This window comes from Thalassophryne amazonica, chromosome 23, assembly GCF_902500255.1.
Source record: "Thalassophryne amazonica chromosome 23, fThaAma1.1, whole genome shotgun sequence".
NCBI classification, from domain to species: Eukaryota; Metazoa; Chordata; class Actinopteri; order Batrachoidiformes; family Batrachoididae; genus Thalassophryne; species Thalassophryne amazonica.
In genome coordinates this window covers 8,013,923-8,035,313 of record NC_047125.1, presented here as the reverse complement: position 1 = coordinate 8,035,313, position 21,391 = coordinate 8,013,923, and the positions used below count along the sequence as shown (strand labels likewise).

Below are 21,391 nucleotides of genomic sequence, written 5' to 3'. Positions count from 1 at the left end.
GCCAGGGGACAAGTTGGAACATGCCTATCTCGGCTTTCAGTGCTTACCAGTCGAGTGAGTATAAGAGAAATTGTGGAGAGCTGGGCTTGTCCCAAATTGTCCTCTAACACTCTGAAACAGAGGTGTTCCTTTGTCTCGCTTCATCAGCGAATCGGTCGTGACGTGCGAAGCCTCCGCGCGGCTTTCCATGACAAAATCTCTTGTTAAAAGTGAAATCTGCCGGAAAATGGCTGTTGTCCAGCTCTTGTGATAATAATGAAAATAACGACGATAATGAAACGACGACGAGAGGGGTGTACCAGTGCTCACTCAAAGCCTGCCCACAGGCGAATGACGCAACCGACAGGCGTGGAAAAACTCACGCATGCGCACAAAGGTTCAAGCTTGGCTGACGTAAAAACATATGAATCAAATCCATATAGTTTTTGAAAAATAAAAAGGTACGATACTTTTCTAACAGACCTCGTATATTATTATACCGATACTATACGGTCTGAAAGCTCACACGATTAACCAATCAGATTTGTGGAAAAATGTAATTGGATTAGAATTAACATTTAAGGTTCTGTACCTGCTTACTCCAATTGAGGGTGACAGGGGGCTGGATCCCAGCGTTAGGACACCTTTAATTCTTGTATGCACAGACCTCATGAGGTCATATCAGGCACAGCTTGTCCAGTCCTGTTTGGCTTCTTTATTTCATAATGTAAAAGCAGATAATAACAAAGGCCACAAAGTCTGAAAGCTCTACTGTTCTTTTCGTCTCTCTGTCTCTCTCAGTCTTTTTGTGTGGCACCAACAGCACCTACTCCTCCTGTATGTCACCTTGCCCTGCCTCTTGTTCTGACCTGGCAGCACCTTCTGAGTGTGGCATCACGTCCTGCGTTGAGGGGTGTCAGTGTGCCCCGGGATTTGTGATGAGTGAGGGACTCTGTGTTCCATATACACAATGTGGCTGTACCTTCCTCAACAGATACTACCCGGTGAGTGGCTCCAAACACCTCTGTCACCGCCCTAAAGCTCAAATGTTTTCCACCATGCAAATGCTAAATTAGTTTGTTTTTGTTGTTTTTTTTTTTATCCATTCCTTTTGTTCTCCCTCCTTGATGCAGCTGAAGGAGCGGTTTGTGACTGAGGACTGCTCCCAGGCCTGTGAATGTGGCACCACAGGGGCTGTCTGCCAGGCTAACAAGTGCCAGGATGGCTATGTCTGCACCATCTCCAACTTCAGACGGGGCTGTTACAGAAGTACGTGTGTGTCCCTCTTATGATTAGCAGCCAGGAACGAAGACAATTTGAAGCCCAAAAGCAGGCAGCCAGGACTCAGAGGCATGTGTGCAAAAACCCAAATGCTTTAATAATCCAAGGTGACCGAGAGATCTTGAACAAACAGTGAGGGAACCAGGATTAACTGATTAAAAAATACAGGAACTACATAGAGGGGGAAAACACCAACAATACTTACTACAGAGAGCAGAGACGACAAACACTCAAAACCAACATACAATGGACCCACACCTGAATAGAGAAAAAGGAGCAACTTATGAAGACCAAACTAATGAACGACAGGTGTGCAAGTAAACTTGGAAGATAGAACTAACAGCAGCATGTGAATAACAGAACACACGGCGACACATAACCAAACAGACAATAAACGGAGACCGATCATAAAACGGAACAGTAAAAGGTGAGTGTGAAAATATAAAACAAAAAACAACCAACACTGCAGAAGAAGAGAAATAAACATGGAAATAAAAGACAACCTTAGAGGTAACCACTAACAAAGAAAGAAACATGCATGAATAACAACCATACAAGACAATCACAAACAAAGCATGAATACAACAGGTCAAATGAGGAACTAAGAGCCTGAAATACACACACGAAGCAAGATGAACGCCGGGGCACAGACCAGGAACAGACGCAGACACAAACACGGATGATCCAGACATCTCACAAACTCAACACCTGACACACAAGACACAGAGAGCGATGCGGAGGTGGCATGCATGACATAAACACACGTAGGAGATGGGGCAACAGGTGGACACACACACATTCAGAAAGCGGGGAGACAGGTGCACACGACGTAACGCATACATACACATGCAAGAAGCGGGGAGACAGGTGCAAACGATGTAACGCATTCATACATATGCAAGAAGTGGGGAGACAGGTGCACAGGATGGAACACACACACACACACGCATGAACTTGGACACGCACGTACACACGAGTGACAGGAGACAGGGCACAAAAACAAAGAAAAACCCCACAAAACAGTCCCAGGACACGCAGGACTGCCTCTGGACAAATTCCAAAAGAAAATGCCTTTAAAATAAAAAATATAAGGTGTGATCTACAGTCATGCATGAAAGAATCCTAAGAATCGTAGGAGCAAAGCGACGCGCAGTTCATGGTACAGGGAGTCCTAAACAGGAAGTGCCAAATTTTGAGCCCGCAGTGAAACAGGAAATGTCACATGTCAAACAGTTCCTGGATTGACAGTAGACAGGATCTCATGGAATCTCGCGAGAATCCGGTGGCAAGTTCAGACTGAAACAGGAAGTGCCAAATTTTGAGTCCACAGTGAAACAGGAAATGTCAGATGTGTTTAATTTTGGAAGGTTTTTTTTTAATAATTGCCCCTTGGTTTTGATCTGGGTTTTTTTTTATTAACCTGTTCTTTGGTATGTTCTTTTTGCTGTTGTATTTAATCCTCTGTAAGGTTTCTGTGTAACTTTTTGTTTGTGTCAATAAATTAAAAAAAGTCAATTGTTGAACACTTTCTGGTTTGACAATAAATGAGATCTCATGGGATCTTGTGGGAATTCAGTGGGAGGTTGAGACTGAAACAGGAAGTGCTAAAATTTGAGCCCACAGTGAAAGAGGAAATGTCAAATGTTGAACACTTCCTGGCATGGGTGTAGCTGGGTTGCACTGAACTCCCCTGAAATCTGATTGGACACCCCAGGTGCCACCCGGATGACTGACATGTCACGGCACCGCATGTCTGGTTGAAAAAGGCTATTTTGAAATCAGTGACACACATTTACTGCCTGGTCCCTCCTGTACAGTAGTTGGTGCTGTGTTCTACAAAAAAGTTCAAATCCACCTTAGTAGAAGAAGAAAAATGTTTGAGCCAGTTTTGAATTTGAACACATCGTCTGAACCACGGACTCCTAGTTATATTGGTGAGTAAACAGCCATTTTATAATGTCTAATATCATCTTCCTTAAACTCAAACTGATAGCAAATCTCTACAACTTGGTATATATTTAATTCATTATTGTACAGCCCTACTGTGAAGTAGCTTGAAAAGTTAGAATCTGAATTTACAGCAACAAGATAAAAAAAATGCTTAAAGTGGCAGGGGATTAAGAGGGGCGTAGTTGGGGGGTCTTGGGGGGCTTTGGTGGCGGGTGAGGTGTAGGAAGCGTGATGTCTGTCAGTGAAACATCAAGCTGAAGATTTTTTTTCTATGCATATGCTCCTCAGAAGCATTTACTGAAAACAAAAAAGTCTGAAGGACCTAAATGACATTTTGAGATGCTGAAGAGCTTTGCTCGTTCATGTCTGTGACGTATACATATTAAAGATGAATGTAGAGCAGTTAATTCAAAAATGTGTTGGTTGTTTTGGAGTTGTGTCATCAACCATCGATCCCCCGTGTTTGTGTTGTTAATAATGACAATGATATTTCTTGCTGTTCCATGTTTACAGAAACTGTGCTTTGTGACCTCCAACTTATCTGACCAGTAGATATCAGTCGTCTCTAATGAGATGGTAATAAATAAAGACTTTAAGTAATGAAGCTTGTGATGAAGCAGTTACCTGTGAGACTCGTTTAAGTGTTGAGGCATCACCTCGACACAAACGAGTCCTCGTCTTGCCATCGGTGATACCGCTCAGAGATTGTCTTTGGTCAAAATCGTCTGTCTGTTGCTAAAGAATAGACCACCAAGCATACATGAAGTACTCATAAAAACAAATTATATTTATCTGGGTCAATCTTACTGATTAACTTCATCATGTTGACCTCTTCTTGGGCGTATTTGCTGTCCTGCTACTTTATGGCTACTGGTGTTCTTGCGTTCAGTTCGTTCCCCTTAAGCATTTTCCTTTCATGCGGTCTAACTGGGAATTATGGGTACTGCTGGTAATCTCAAACTTGTCGAAGCCTTTGAATCTTCCGAAACTGCTTCTTTATCTTACTACATTGGAGAAGAACGTTTCGGACCGCATGAAAGATTTGAATTTGGTTCCACCTGCACATAACGTGAAGCTAACAGGTTAACATTAGCATGAGCTGAGTCAACCTTGGGCAATGGAGTTCATAATGTGCTTAAAAACACATACATTAGTGTTCAGAATAATAGTAGTGCTATGTGACTTAAAAGATTAATCCAGGTTTTGAGTATATTTCTTATTGTTACATGGGAAACAAGGTACCAGTAGATTCAGTAGATTCTCACAAATCCAACAAGAGCAAGCATTCATGATATGCACACTCTTAAGGCTATGAAATTGGGCTATTAGTAAAAAAAAGTAGAAAAGGGGGTGTTCACAATAATAGTAGCATCTGCTGTTGACGCTACAAACTCAAAACTATTATGTTCAAACTGCTTTTTTAGCAATACTGTGAATCACTAAACTAGTATTTAGTTGTATAACCACAGTTTTTCATGATTTCTTCACATCTGCGAGGCATTAATTTTGTTGGTTTTGAACCAAGATTTTGCTTGTTTTCTAGTGTGTTTGGGGTCATTGTCTTGTTGAAACACCCATTTCAAGGGCATGTCCTCTTCAGCATAAGGCAACATGACCTCTTCAAGGATTCTGACATATCCAAACTGATCCATGATACCTGGTATTGTTGTGTGGGCCGCCAGAAGAGTAGGTACTGCTGGCCCACCACCAGAGGGCGCCCTGCCTGAAGTGCGGGTTTCAGGCATGAGAGGGCGCTGCCACCACGGACACAGCCGGGGGTGACAGCTGTCACTCATTATCTCTTGACAGCTGTCACCCATCTACACTACATCATCTCACTCCATAAAGACCGGACGTCATCTCCACCTCGTTGCCGAGATATCATCTACCTGTGAAGGTAATATTCTCTGCAGTATTTGAACTGTGACTTACATCTGATCTGTTTGCAGCCGTTGTCCTGTGGTGCACTTTCAGCTGGGTTGGCCGTCAGTGAGGGAACCGACGTCCTCGCTTCACACCCAAACCAGATAAGTGGTGTAACAGGAGCTGCACGAGTGTGTAATTAGAGGTGGAGGTGACTTTCCACCTTCTGACTGTTTTTGTTACTGGGTGTGCACACACCCACATCTCACTGTTTGTGCTCCTCGCCAGCAGTACCAGATCCGACAGTCGGGGACGGTGATCACCTGGGAATTCGGGACTTGGCGGCTCCAGTATTCACCAGGTTCTGTGGCAGTGGAAATCGTGTGGTCCCGGCTCTTCTCAGGACAGACATCTTCTATCCTCGAGCCTGCCCACACGTCACCTTGGTGTATTGACTGCTATCCGATTCTGTGATTGTCTGTATAATCGTTGTGCACATTCACAACATTAAATTGTTACCTTTTGGCTCATCTATTGACCGTTCATTTGCGCCCCCTGTTGTGGGTCCGTGTCACTACACTTTCCCCAACAGGATATCTCGGCCAACGTCATGGATCCCGAGGGGCGTCAACCATCTGTTGGACAGCCAATGGAAGAGCAGGGTGCACAGGCGTCGGCTGGAGGCGTGATTGGTGAGTTGCAGCACATCCTCACCGCCTTTACCGCTCGGATGGACCTGATGACCGAGCAAAACATCATCCTTAATCGTAGGATGGAGGCTCTCACCGCACAGGTGGAAGCGCGCGCTCAGGGCGCTGCTGCAGCTCCTCCTCCTGCCGACCCGGTGCCGAATACAGACATTCCACTGGTCATTCAATGACCCCCCCCACCATCCCCTGAAGCATACATAAGCCCCCCAGAGCCGTACGGAGGTTGTGTGGAGATGTGCGCGGACTTTCTTATGCAGTGTTCGCTCGTCTTTGCACAGCGTCCCGTGATGTACGCGTCTGACGCCAGCAAGGTGGCTTACGTGATTAATTTGCTTCGAGGTGAGGCACGTGCTTGGGCTACAGCGCTTTGGGAACAAAGTTCACGGCTCCTTGCCTCTTATACTGGGTTTGTGAGGGAGCTCAGAACTGTTTTTGATCACCCTAACAGAGGCGAAACCGCGTCTACTGTGCTGCTGTCAATGAGACAGGGGCGCCGCGGCGCAGCCGAATATGCAGTCGACTTCCGCATCACAGCTGCGAGATCCGGCTGGAATATGACTGCGCTCCGCGCCGCCTTCATAAACGGACTGTCGTCGGTCCTGAAGGAGCACCTGGTGGCTAAGGAGGAACCGCGGGATTTGGCTGAGCTTATCGATTTGGTTATACGATTGGACAATCGGTTAGAAGAACGCCAACGGGAGCGAGGCGAAGGGCGTGGTCAGGCACAAGCCATCCCTCTTCCTCCCGGGTCCGAAAGGGAGCCGTCTTCCCCACGCTCCACAGCCACAGCGCTCCGTGTGGCTACAGCTCTCCCTGCTGACGATGCTAGGGACACGAGCAGGGCCACATTCAGACAGAGGAGGCTGGTCCGCGGGAGTGCTTTATCTGCGGCTCGAGTGAGCATCAGCAGAGAGACTGCCTCAAACGGTCAAAACACAAACGCCCGCCCTTAGAGACTGGGCTGAGGGGGGGTCAAAACATTCACGTGGGTCATACACATCTTTCAACACGACTCCCAGTTACAATCCTGAGCGGGGATTTAACCCTTCAAGCCCTAGCACTGGTGGACACGGGGTCAGAAGGGAATCTGCTGGATAGCAGATGGGCAAGGGAGGTAGGGCTCCCTCTGGTGGCGCTTTCTTCGCCAGTGAGGGTGCGAGCACTAGATGGCACTCTTCTCCCATTTATCACACACAAGACACTACCTGTAACCCTGGTAGTGTCTGGGAATCACTGGGAGGAGATTGAGTTTTTTGTAACTCCTTCTACCTCCCGCGTGATTTTGGGCTTCCCATGGATGATTAAACACAATCCCCGGATTGATTGGCCGTCTGGGGTTGTGGCTCAGTGGAGCGAAACCTGCCACCGGAATTGTTTAGGATCCTCGGTTCCTCCCGGTGTAAATGCTAATGAGGAAATTAAAGTCCCTCCCAATCTGACGGCGGTGCCGGTTGAGTACCACGATCTCGCTGACGTCTTCAGCAAGGATCTGGCGCTCACCCTTCCCCCGCACCGTCCGTACGATTGTGCCATTGATTTGGTCCCGGGCGTTGAGTTCCCGCCCAGCAGGCTGTACAATCTCTCACGTCCTGAGCGCAAATCAATGGAGACCTACATCCGGGACTCATTAGCTGCCGGGTTGATCCGGACTTCCACCTCCCCGATGGGTGCAGGTTTCTTTTTTGTGGGCAAGAAAGATGGCGGACTCCGTCCATGCATTGATTACAGGGGGCTGAACGACATAACGGTTCATAATCGATACCCTTTACCCCTGTTGGATTCAGTGTTCACGCCCCTGCATGGAGCCCAAATTTTCACCAAACTGGACCTTAGGAATGCGTACCACCTGGTTCGGATCCGGAAGGGAGACGAATGGAAGACGGCATTCAACACCCCATTAGGTCATTTTGAGTACCTGGTCATGCCGTTCGGCCTCACTAACGCCCCCACGACGTTCCAAGCATTGGTAAACGATGTCTTGCAGGACTTCCTGCACCGATTCGTCTTTGTATATCTGGATGACATACTCATCTTTTCCCCGGAACCTGAGACTCATGTCCAGCATGTACGTCAGGTCCTGCAGCGGTTGTTGGAGAACCGGCTGTTTGTGAAGGGCGGGAAGTGTGAGTTTCACCGCACCTCTTTGTCCTTCCTGGGGTTCATCATCTCCTCCAACTCCGTCGCCCCTGATCTGGCTAAGGTTGCGACGGTGAGAGATTGGCCCCAACCAACAAGCTGTAGGAAGCTGCAACAGTTCCTCGGCTTTGCAAATTTCTATAGGAGGTTCATTAAGGGCTACAGTCAGGTAGTTAGCCCCCTGACAGCCCTGATCTCTCCAAAAGTCCCCTTCACCTGGTCGGATCGGTGCGAAGCCGCGTTCAAGGAGTTGAAACGCTGGTTCTCGTCTGCACCAGTTCTGGTGCAGCCCGACCCTAGCCGCCAGTTTGTGGTTGAAGTGGACGCCTCTGACTCAGGGATAGGAGCCGTGCTATCCCAGAGCGGAGAGACCGATAAGGTTCTTCACCCGTGTGCCTACTTTTCTCGCAGGTTGACCCCAGCTGAACGGAACTATGACTTCGGCAATCGAGAACTCCTTGCGGTGAAAGAGGCTCTTGAGGAGTGGAGACACCTGTTGGAGGGAGCGTCTGTGCCTTTCACTGTTTTCACTGACCATCGGAACCTGGAGTATATCAGGACCGCCAAGCGGCTGAACCTCAGGCAAGCCCGCTGGTCACTGTTCTTCGGGCAGTTTTGACTTCTGAATCACCTACCGCCCCGGGACCAAGAACCAGAGATCGGATGCGTTGTCCCGGGTGCATGAAGACGAAGTCAAGACTGAGCTGTCGGATCCACCGGAGTCCATCATTCCGGAGTCCACTATCGTGGCTACCCTCACCTGGGACGTGGAGAAGACCGTCCGGGAGGCCCTGGCACAGAGCCCGGACCCCGGAACAGGGCCGAAGAACAGACTCTACGTCCCACCAGAGGCAAGAGCTGCTGTCTTGGATTTCTGTCACGGTTCTAAGCTCTCCTGTCATCCGGGGGTGCGAAGGACCGTGGCAGTGGTCCGGCAGCGCTTCTGGTGGGTGTCCCTGGAGGCCGACGTCCTGGGATATATCCAGGCCAGCACCACCTGTGCCAGGGGCAAGGCAGACCATCAGAAGGCACAGGGACTTCTTCAGCCACTTCCTGTGCCTCATCGCCCCTGGTCCCACATCGGTCTGGATTTTGTCACGGGCCTCCCGCCGTCCCAGGGCATGACGACCATCTTCACGATAGTGGACCGATTCTCCAAGGCGGCCCACTTCGTGGCCCTCCCGAAGCTCCCCACGGCCCAGGAGACTGCAGACCTCCTGGTCCACCACGTCGTCCATCTGCATGGGATACCTACCAACATCGTCTCTGATCGTGGTCCCCAGTTCTCCTCACATGTCTGGAGGAGCTTCTGCCGGGAACTGGGGGCCACTGTGAGCCTCTCGTCCGGGTATCACCCTGCAGACCAGTAGACAGGCAGAACGGGCCAATCAGGAATTGGAGCAAGCCCTGCGCTGTGTGACGTCCGCACACCCGATGGCCTGGAGTAAACATCTGGTCTGGATCGAGTATGCGCATAACAGCCAGGTGTCCTCTGCCACCGGCCTCTCCCCATTTGAGGTGTGTTTGGGGTATCAGCCCCCATTGTTTCCCGTGGTGGAGGGAGAGGTCAGTGTGCCCTCGGTCCAGGCCCACCTGCGGAAGTGCCGTCGGGTGTGGCGCTCCGCCCGTTCTGCCTTGTTGAAGGCCCGGATGAGGGCAAAGACCCATGCAGACCGCCGGCGATCCCCGGCCCCTGCTTACCAGCCCGGGCAGAGGGTGTGGCTATCCACGAAGGACATCCCCCTCCAGGTGGACTCCCCGAAACTCAAGGACAGGTATATTGGGCCATACAAGATCCTCAAAATCCTCAGTCCTGCCGCAGTGAAGCCGGGAGTTGGAGCTTCACTGCGGCAGGACTGAGGATCCACCCGGTCTTTCATGTGTCAAGGATCAAACATCACCACACCTCACCCCTCTGTGCTCCCGGACCGGCGCCGCCTCCTGCCCGGATCATCGACGGGGAGCCGGCTTGGATGGTGCGCCGGCTCCTGGACGTCCGTCGGATGGGCCGGGGGTTCCAGTATTTGGTGGACTGGGAGGGGTATGGCCCCGAAGAACGCTCCTGGGTGAAGAGGAGCTTCATCCTGGATCCGGCCCTCCTGGCCGATTTCTACCGCCGTCACCCGGACAAGCCTGGTCGGGCGCCAGGAGGCGCCTGTTGAGGGGGGGGTCCTGTTGTGTGGGCCGCCAGAAGAGGAGGTACTGCTGGCCCACCACCAGAGGGCGCCCTGCCTGAAGTGCGGGCTTCAGGCATGAGAGGGCGCTGCCGCCACGGACACAGCCGGGGGTGACAGCTGTCACTCATTATCTCTTGACAGCTGTCACCCATCTACACTACATCATCTCACTCCATAAAGACTGGACGTCATCTCCACCTCGTTGCCGAGATATCATCTACCTGTGAAGGTAATATTCTCTGCAGTATTTGAACTGTGACTTACGTCTGATCTGTTTGCAACCGTTGTCCTGTGGTGCACTTTCAGCTGGGTTGGCCGTCAGTGAGAGAACCGACGTCCTCGCTTCACACCCAAACCAGATAAGTGGTTTAACAGGAGCTGCACGAGTGTGTGATTAGAGGTGGAGGTGACTTTCCACCTTCTGACTGTTTTTGTTACTGGGTGTGCACACACCCACATCTCACTGTTTGTGCTCCTCGCCAGCAGTACCAGATCCGACAGTCGGGGACGGTGATCACCTGGGAATTCGGGACTTGGCGGCTCCAGTATTCACCAGGTTCTGTGGCGGTGGAAATCGTGTGGTTCCGGCTCTTCTCAGGACAGACGTCTTCTATCCTCGAGCCTGCCCACATGTCACCTTGGTGTATTGACTGCTATCCGATTCTGTGATTGTCTGTATAATCGTTGTGCACATTCACAACATTAAATTGTTACCTTTTGGCTCATTTATTGACCGTTCATTTGCGCCCCCTGTTGTGGGTCCGTGTCACTACACTTTCCCCAACAGGTATGTGATATATAGGTCCAACACCATAGTAGGAGAAACATGCCCATATCATGATGCTTGCACCAACATGCTTCACTGTCTTCACTGTGAACTGTGGCTTGAATTCAGAGTTTGGGGGTCGTCTCACAAACTGTCTGCGGCCCTTGGACCCCAAAAAGAACAATTTTACTCTCATCAGTCCACAAAATTTATCCTCCATTTCTCTTTAGGCCAGTTAATGTGTTCTTTGGCAAATTGTAACCTCTTCTGCACATGTCTTTTATTTAACAGAGGGACTTTGCAGGGGACTCTTGCAAATAAATTAGCTTCACACAGGCGTCTTCTGTCACAGCACTTACAGGTAACTCCAGACTGTCTTTGATCATCCTGGAGCTGATCAGTGGGTGAGCCTTTGCCATTCTGGTTATTCTTCTATCCATTTTGATGGTTGTTTTCCATTTTCTTCCACGCGTCTCTGGTTTTCTTTGGCCATTTTAAAGCATTGGAGATCATTGTAGATGAACAGCCTATAATTTTTTGCACCTGCGTATAAGTTTTCCCTTCTCCAATCAACTTTTTAATCAAACTACGCTGTTCTTCTGAACAATGTCTTGAACGTCCCATTTTCCTCAGGCTTTCAAAGAGAAAAGCATGTTCAAAAGGTGCTGGCTTCATCCTTACATACGGGACACCTGATTCATTTGATGTTTGTTCCACAAAACTGACAAACTCACTGACTGAATGCCACACAACTATTATTGTGAACACCCCCTTTTCTACTTTTTTTTTTTACTAATAGCCCAATTTCATAGCCTTAAGAGTGTGCATATCATGAATGCTTGGTCTTGTTGGATTTGTGAGAATCTACTGAATCTACTGGTACCTTGTTTCCCATGTAACAATAAGAAATATACTCACAACCTGGATTAATCTTTTTAGTCACATAGCACTACTATTATTCTGAACACTACTGTACTTTAGAGTTGCTTTTGCAACCTAGTATATGTGGCTTTGATGTTTTTCGCCAAACAAACTAACTAACATATACGTCATTCACACAGATTTGTGCCTTGGAGAATGATGGTATAGATTGACATAAAAGCTATTTCTTGCTTTGTCTTGCAGCGAGTCCCTGCCTGGATAATCCCTGTCTGAATGGTGGAACCTGTGTGGACATGAGCAACAACACCTACGGCTGTCGGTGTCCAGAGGGCTACGAGGGCGTGGACTGTACAAAACTACAGAGCACAGGTTTAGGTACGCTTAAACGCACTCCAACACTTATATCTCATTTTCCCCTGCTGAGCCTGGAAAGCTGAAGCCGCTGTCGTTGGCCTTTCAGAAACAAAGTGGATCATCCTGATTGCAGTGCTGACGTCAGTCACGGTCATTGCCATAGTGACGGCCACAGTTTGTCTTTTCAAACACAAAAAGAAGTGAGTCTTTCCTGGTCGTTCTGTGTGTACTCGACCATGTCAAAGTGTGTGTGTGTCTGGGTTTGTGCACACATGATCACATTCACTTGTGATATTCTTTGTACCCCCACAAATAAAAATTGGGGTGGGGATGTGGGGTGTAGGAAGCATGATGTCTATCAATGAAACATCAATTAAACTTCATACAATGGTAGCGCAGCATGTGATGGTGTGCAGGACGGACTACAAGTCCTGTCCAATGTCTTCAAGAGGAAATATTTGAATTTATGTGTTTGACAAGTCATATAATAATGAATTTGTGTGCACAATGCACAAACCAGATGATGATTTTTTTTATTAAACTAACACAAAAATAATGAACCATGTGGAGATGTGCATGAATGAAAATACTTCCGGCCTGGCAATGCAAGATATTTACATTTTTGCTCTTATTTAATGTGTCATACTGTTTGATATTTACTTTGTAAATGTACCATTGCTCCTTCAAGAGAATCAGTTTTAAAATCTGCTTTTTTTCTATCTCCAGTTTTGTTTTGTCTCATTCTTTAGTTCTATTTAGTTTTTTGTGGGTGTGGCTGAAATGTTAGAAGTAGTCCATAGGTCAGATAGATTGGTCACTACCACCTAGGGTGGCAGTTCTTTTGATAAGGCATTTTGGTCGTCTATCTATAGAGACTTGGAAAAAGAATACTACATACAAGGGTGGTAGATGGAGCTGGATAGGGGTCAATATGGATTACACAAGGGTCAAAAATTAAAAATGCTCCAATCATACTGTGAAGCATACCACATTATTTGTTTAATCATTGAGATTCCAAAAAGGTATAGTTTGGACTATCTATGACTGAATGGTCTGGAGTTATGGGGTAAAAACAGCAAGAACTTTGACAAAGGTCTAGTTCAGTTTGTACAAGGGTCAAAAGTTAAAGTTGATCCAGTTCTGGTAAAACATGATGCAGTTTTTTGTTGTTGAGCAAAGAGGATGAATAAATGGAATGGTTTTGAAGATGTTGAATGTTTGATCTCCACAGTAATGGTCAAACAAGGTCAACATCCATTGGATTCTATGACATGTAAACCCATAACGTGATAACTAAGCATGACTGATGGTGCAAACTATCTGAATCCTATTAATTCAAGAAATAATTTGCATCACTTTTTAGCAAAATGGGAGGAACTTTAACTAAAACTGACCTTTATCACCATTTTTGATGTTTTTACCCCCATAACTCCAGAACATTCAGTCATGGATAGTCCAAAGTGCTGTATTTTCTCGAGTACAAGTCACAATTTTTGCTTGTACTCCACTACAAGAGGCATTTTAGTTTGACAGCTGAAACTTATACTCCAAAAAATACAGTAATTTTTTTTTGCTAGTAGCTTTCCATTGACCTGAATTGCACATCCTCACTGTCACATAAGAAAAAAGATGTGCTAATTGTTTGCTACATGTTCAAACTGTTGCCTAAACCTTGTTTGTTCTCTTCACAGGAGTGCAAAGGTTAGAGATTGGAAGCCACTGAAGAAAAAACTCAGCATGAAATCAACAAGTAAGAAACTGAGCTGAACAGGGAGTCACCCTGTTATCAGTCTGTTACAATACGAGCGTCACACCAGTGAGACCACGTTTGGTTTCTTCAACAGACCTTATTTTGCAATAAGACAAACCCTACTGTTGAAAAACGAATTGCCCCAGTTTCAACATATTGCGGGAAACACATAAAATAACAACCAAGCCAGAAATAATGGCCGTTGAAATACAATGCATCTGGAAGGTATTTACAGTGCTTCAGTTTTTCTACATTTTATATTACAGCCTTATTCCAGAATGGATGAAATTCATATTTTCCTCATAATTTTACACACAATACCCCATAATGACAATGTGGAAAAAGTTTTTTTTTTTTTTTTTGATGCACCTTTGGCAGCAATTACAGCCTCATGCCTTCTTGAATATGATGCCACAAGCTTGGTGCCCCTATCTTCGGGCAGTTTTGTCCATTCCTCTTTGCAGCACCTCTCAAGCTCCATCAGGTTGGATGGGGAGCGTCGATGCACAGCCATTTTCAGATCTCTCCAGAGATGTTCAGTCAGATTCAGGTCTGGGTTCTGGCTGGGCCACTCAAGGACATTCACAGAGTTGTCCTGAAAGTACTCCTTTGATATCTTGGCTGTGTGCTTAGGGTCATTGTCCTGCTGAAAAGTGAACCATTGCCCCAGTGTGAGGTCAAGAGCACTCTGGAGCAGGTTTTCCCTCAATCCTGACTAATCTCCCAGTTCCTGCTGTTGAAAAACATCCCCACAGCATGATGCTGCCACCACCATGCTTCACTGTAGGGATGGTGCCTGGTTTCTTCCAAACATGACACCTGGCATTCACGCCAAAGAGTTCAATCTTTGTCTCATCAGACCAGAGAATTTTGTTTCTCATGGTCTGAGAGTCCTTCAGGTGCCTTTTGTCAAACTCCAGGTGGGCTGCCATGTGCCTTTCCACAGAGGAATGCTGCACTTCTGACAGAGTGACCATCAGGTTCTTGGTCACTGCCCTGATTGAGGTTCTTCTCCCCCGATCGCTGCATTTAGAAGGGCGGCCAGCTCTAGGAAGAGTCTTGGTGAATCTGAATGTCTTCCATTTAAGGATGATGGAGGCCACTGTGCTCATTGGGACCTTCAAAGCAGCAAAAATGTTTCTCTGCCCTTCCCCAGGTTTAACCTTTGAGACAGGACTGTCTCGGAGGTCTACAGACAGTTCCTTTGACTTCATGCTTGGTTTGTGCTCTGATATGCACTGTCAACTGAGGGGCCTTATATATAGACAGGTGTGTGTGTGTCTTTCCAAATTATGTCCAGTCAACTGAATTTACCCCATGTGGACTCCAGTTAAGCTGTAGGAACATCTCAAGGATGATCACTGGAAACACGATGCACCTGAGCTCAATTTTGAGCTTAATGGCAAAGGCTATGAATACTTATGTACTTGTGATTTCCTAGTTTGTTTGTTTTTTTGTCACTTATATTTTATTAAACTTTGCAATACAAAACAACATCAACATGAACATGTCTGGGTAGCACATTATTAGATTTTTCATTTTTAATAAATTGTCAAAAATCAAAAAAATACTTCATATTGTCATTATGGGGTGTTGTGTGTAAAATTTTGAGGAGGAAAAATGAATTTCATCCACTCTGGAATAAGGCTGTAATATAGCAAAATGTAGAAAAAGTGAATCGCTGTGAATGTTTTCCGGATGCAATGTAGTTTTTAATAATTAAAAACATCCTGCATGTTGTCTCATAGTAAGTGTATGGAGTGGGCGGGGCCATAACTACCATTTGGAGGTTGGGGATGTAAATGCTAACAATATTTTTCTGAAAGCTATATATCGCTGACGTTCATTCTAGCATGTTAGCAATAAATATCCTGTAGCTTCTTGATTTTACAGCCTTTCAAACTGACCTATAGTAACCAAAATTTTAAATATAATCCACCCCAATGTATTCTGCCAGATTTGACTTGAATTGCACATCAGTTGTTTCATTAAACAATAACTACATCTTCAGTCCCTTAATGTCTTGACTTTATTTCCATATGGGGCTATTTAAAAATTAGCAGTTATGAAATAGTATTGTTTCAATTTTTATTCACAATGTCAGATTTTCAGCCAACGTTTACATACCCCAAGATGGGTGTCACTTTAGTCACCATGGAAGATCCAAGAAATTGATTAAATTACTGTTAAAAGCTTTTGAATGAATAATTGGATTAAGCATTTTACAATTAGAGCGCAGCAGTAGAACCACTGCCATCCAGTTGCTTGAAGGAGAACGTTCACTCGGGACAAAAACTGTTTTAATTTGTCCAATATTGATTTCAAATGGAAACACCATCACTCTGAAATGGGGCAACCTAATCTACTCTGTAAACCATTTCTTGCCCCCAATGAATAGGCTACCATTCATACCCAATAGAATTGTCCGGTATCATGGAGAGACTCCCTATGGTAGTAAACGTGCATATTTACCTCAGAAATTGTCAAGAAACTTTTTAAAATGCCAGATTATGCCACTTACCTTAACGTCCTTCCCACTGGGTGACGCTGCTCTCTACAAAGTCCTTACAAGTAAATTGTTGATGAAGGCAAATATGTAGAAGAACGAGCTCCTCTTCAATATATGTCGTGGAACTTTTACAAATCCTCTTGCCATCATAGGGAAGTCTTGTGAATCAACAAAATGTGGTCAAGATTCATTTTGACAGCTTTGACATTTGTGGACAGTCCTGGTCAAAGTCTTTTATATGAGAACAGGGTCCATTTTTGGGCATCATTGAGGATGAATGCAGTCTGGCCGTGCTGCTGTGCCAAGCTGAAAATATTTTGACTTTCAGTAGTGTGTACTATCGCCGTGTGTCAGTAGGCGGGATTCCATATTGCATAATTTGAAGTCGAGAATTTGATATTTTGGGGGAAAAACTTTCAAATATTAAGTGTTGTTAGCTTGTTGCCAGATCAGGTGTGGGAGCATGCACTGGTGCAACACATCGCTGCATCCACCAAAGTACAGAACTACCATGGGGGGGCAACCACCCTGGCAGATAACCGGTCCAACTGTAGTTTTCAAAAGTAGCAGTCTATTGTAGATATTGTGATATGTGGGTTTATCCTTGAACATCCTTGGACCCACAGTGTGAGTATTGCGATGACCCCAGCACAGAGAACAGGCAGGACTGAGGATTCAGGGTTCTTTAATCAAAAACATGTGACAGAAGATCCATCACGGAAGAGTAGAGGAGTCTGTGAGTGTTTTTACGAGGGAGTTCCAAGAAACAGGGCAAAGGTCAGAGTTCAGTATAACAATCATGAGCAGCCGTATCCAAAACATCAGGCTTCAGGGAGAAGTGAAAAACTGGAAATAAAAAGTTGGCAACAAGAAACTACTAGGACGTGATAAAGATAGAACTCATGGGAGAAGGACAACAGATGTCCCAGCAATAAGGAAACAAATACAAAAAAATGAGACACAGATGCAAGGATAAACAGGAAGAAAGCAAATGAGAAAGACAAGAGAAGACAATGTCAAAATAAAACAGGAAGTGAACACCAAGTGACTAAAACAGAAATAAACCTAAAATTCTGAACAGGAGAATTAAAATAACTAAACCAGGACACTCAGGAGATAAAACATAACAAAACCTGGCAAGAATACTTCTAAAGTAACTAAACAAATGGCAATAAAAATCCCAGGAACAATATCAGTATAAAACTTAACACAGGAACTGAGTCAAAATCAACATAATAATCCAAACCCGACACAGGGAGAAACACCAGGCTCATGATACCTTTTTTGCTATGCGGTATTTTGCTTTGAATTCAAACCAAACTGAAAAGAAATTGCTGATATTAGCCAACGGTCAAACTCCAGTCCTGGAAACAGAAGCCACCACAGAACTACCAAAACTTACAGTTCTTTAAATGGCCACTTGAGGCTGTTTCTTAAAGCAAATCCCTCCCCATAGAAGCCCATGTTAAAATGTCCAACTTCACAGCAGAAAGTGTTATACAACTCATCGGTTTAAGGTATTTTAAGCAGTAAAGTTATGAGTAATTAGGGGTATGGTTGCTTTGAGTGACAGCTAATGCGGTGGGCCAACTTTTATTTTGAAGTGTGTGTGCAGTGTTGCTGTGCTCTCTGTGCCCAGTTGATCCACATTATATATCTTTTTAGTTTGAAGATGTACAGCATAACATTGATCAGTTTTGAATTACTGTTAACAAATTGGATTTTTCAATCTGTTCATTCACTTGCTGTATTTGACATCATACATGCCAAAAAATGACTAAAACACTTTGTGAACAATGGATTTGATACACGTTCTGTGATAACTGTGCAGCTCTAATACTTTTCGTCCCTCTTTGTCTCTGTTAGGTCTTCCATATACCGACATTGATAGCCAAACGGACAGCGTCAAAATTACAGCTTTTTGACATGATTTTAACATTTTGTTCCTTTGGTGACCATTTGAATATGGAATTTCTTTTAAACTTTACCATAAATGTCAAACTCATTGTGTGTGTGTGTGTGTGTGTGTGTGTGTGTGTGTGTGTGTTTTGAAATGACTTGCAGCAAAAAATAAAATCTAATTAAAAAAAAAGGCAGCATTAGTCATTTATTGTCAGTTCTCTTTTAAGCTCACTGTCATTTATTTCATTGTGCATATTTGGACTAAATTAAATCAGTGCAGGAATTATGTTAAGAGAAATAGATTTTCTCTGAATATTATTCAGCTGAACACACACATGGTGCACTGCTCTGTGTGTCATCTCTTTAATCCTATTAAATTCAAATTAGACATTAAAAAATCACATGGAAATCATTAAAAAAAGAAACATAAAAATCAACACTGGTTGGGCTCAAGTTTCAACACACAGCCCCCCCCCCCCCCCCCCCCCCCCAAACACAATCTAACAATTAAAACTTCAGTCATTTCTTCTGGACATGTTTTCCTTCCATGTGAGCTCAACACGTCTGAATCCCTCCGAAAATGAAACTGGCACCTCCTGATTAAAAAAGCAGTGACTGTGTGCTTTTGTCCTGCATCATGGCCACAGCCTCTGTAGCTGTGATTTTAATATACGAGGTCTGTTAGAAAAGTATCCGACCTGTGGCCGGGGGAAAAAAACTGGCTTACCTGGAGGGTTGGAAACCTAATCACCCTCGAAGTAGTCTCCTTGGGACTCCACACACTTCTCCCAATGGTGTCGCCACTGTTGGAAGCATTCCAAAAACGCCTCTTTCGGGATGGCGCGCAGCTCCGCCATTGTTGCAGCCATGATGTCCTCCCTTGTCTCAAAACGCATTCCTTTTAATGGTGTTTTAATTTTGGGGAACAGCCAGAAGTCGCAAGGGGCCATGTCAGGAGAGTATGGAGCCTGTGGAACCACAGGAGTTTGGTTTTTAGACAAATAAGTCCGAATTAAGTTCGAGGAATGAGCTGGCGCGTTGTCGTGGTGGAGGCGCCAATTTCCTGTGGCCCACAACTCCGGTCTCTTGCGCCGTTTGCTTCACAGAGGCGACGGAGGACATCCCTGTAATACTCCTTCGTTACTGTTTGACCCTGTGGTGCATACTCGTGGTGTACCACACCGCAGGAGTAAAAAAACGGTCAGCATTACCTTCACGTTGCTGCGCACTTGGCGCGCCTTCTTCGGTCGTGGCGACATGGAATGCTTCCACTGTGACGACTGGAATTTTGTTTCCGGGTTGTACCCGTACACCCAGGACTCATCCCCGGTGATAATAGTGTCCATAAAGCTGGGATCAGTGTGAACGGAGTCCAGCATGTCCTGTGAGACTTCGACACAGAGGTGCTTTTGGTCCGCCGTCAGCAACCTCGGCACGAACTTCACCGCCACTCGCTTCATGTCCAAATCTTCTCTAATAATGGAATGTGCTGAAAAAGTACTGATGTCCACTTCATCCGCAATTTCTCGGATGGTCACTCGACGGTCCCGCATCACCACAGCATTCACTTTGGAAATGATCTCATCATTTCGGCACGTCGATGGTCGGCCAGAGCGCGGCTTGCTCTCCACCGTTACGCGTCCGTCTTTAAACTGTTTGTACCACTCCTTAATCTGTGTGGCGCCCATAGCTTCATCCCCGAAAGCCGTCTTTATTTTTCGGATGGTTTCCGTTTGGCTGTCGCCAAGTTTCTGGCAAAATTTGATGCAAAAGCGCTGCTCCAATCGTTCCGCCATTTTCCTTGCAAGAAAAATCCGCCGAGCGCACAGACCCACTCCTCACACAAAGGCTGCTCACAGGCGAATGACGTGACCGACAGGCGGGACAAAACTCACACATGCGCACTAAGGTTCAAAGTTGGCTGATGCAATCTCACGTGACTCAGATCCATAAAGTTTTTTAAAAAAAATAAAACTGTCGGTTTCTTTTCTCACAGACCTCGTATATTGTGACAAGGGCACCTCAGTGGGGGATCAGGGGTAACTGTAGCACCCCTTGGTCCGGGGTCATAGGTTAATCTGCAGTGACCACCACTGACAAATGTCCAGATGTCCAAAACACCACAGCAGCCACCCAGTCAGTCAGTGAGACAACCTGCATGTCAGGTCTAACAGACCAACCGTGACCAAAGTCAACCAGACCACCCAGACTGATTAGACCACCTCCAGCCTCCAAACCAAGGGTCCAGAGGACAAATCAGCCCCCTCTACCAAAATACACCCCATTACCAGAACATGACACCAACAGCATCAAACCACCATCAAATCAGTGGAATCCAAGACAACAAGGCAAGTTGTCCTCCTGGTTTCCCAACTCATGATGCTTTGAGCTGATGTTTCTGCAGGTGAGGTTGAGGTTGAGTCCTGAAGTGTTTACCTCCGTCTTCCAGAGACTCTTCCACAAACCCTCCCCTTTATTATTTTTCAAGGCAAACTCCAGGGCGAGCTGTGACTTGTAAATCTTCCCAGACCCCCACCACACCCATCAGACCCATGTGACTCAGTCCCAGTGCCTATGGGCAACCCATCCCACTTACAGCCGAGTGGACGTGCAGGACAAGCCCAGAAACACCACCAAAGGAATTCCAAGTTAGTGAGTGGTTACTGTGAGGGCAAGGAGGAACAGGACCAAACAGCCAACACCCTTAACACATGTCCCTAGGCAAAAGGACAGGAAGGACACGGAGACAAGAAAACCAGACAGGGTAGACGGGAGAGCCTGTCTGAAAATGGATGTGCACACGTAGACAGTTTTACAGTTGTATGTGCACACATGCATAAAAATGAAAGGTTTTTATTGGTGTTGTGAAATGTGTTGCAAATCTCTGGTGTTACACATCACTGCCTCAACCACACCACGGAACCATCCCAGACTCTGATGGCAACCATCTAGGCAGACAACCGCTCCATCCAAACCTCTTGAAAGAAACCATTTATATGCCACAGCCAGGTGAAACATGGCCGTCCCCGTGTCCTGAGGTCGCTGGATACAGGTGTTTGCCAAGACAGATATCTTTGCCCGAGAATGAAAGACCATGTTGAGTAGCCCAACAGGGTCTTCTATCCCTGCTGA

At 46.0% G+C, this 21,391-nt stretch overlaps 1 protein-coding gene across 1 annotated transcript in view; it reads left to right on the top strand.

Annotated features, from left to right (window-relative positions):
* Positions 1–18,325, top strand: part of zanl (zonadhesin, like) — a 222,749-nt gene extending 204,424 nt beyond the window's left edge. Inside the window, 6 exon segments of the mRNA XM_034165014.1 lie at positions 781–983; positions 1,113–1,248; positions 11,988–12,119; positions 12,205–12,298; positions 13,790–13,848; positions 18,224–18,325. Coding sequence (XP_034020905.1) covers positions 781–983; positions 1,113–1,248; positions 11,988–12,119; positions 12,205–12,298; positions 13,790–13,848; positions 18,224–18,282 — 683 coding nt within the window. The 3' untranslated portion in view covers positions 18,283–18,325.
* The last annotated feature ends 3,066 nt before the right edge of the window (positions 18,326–21,391 follow it).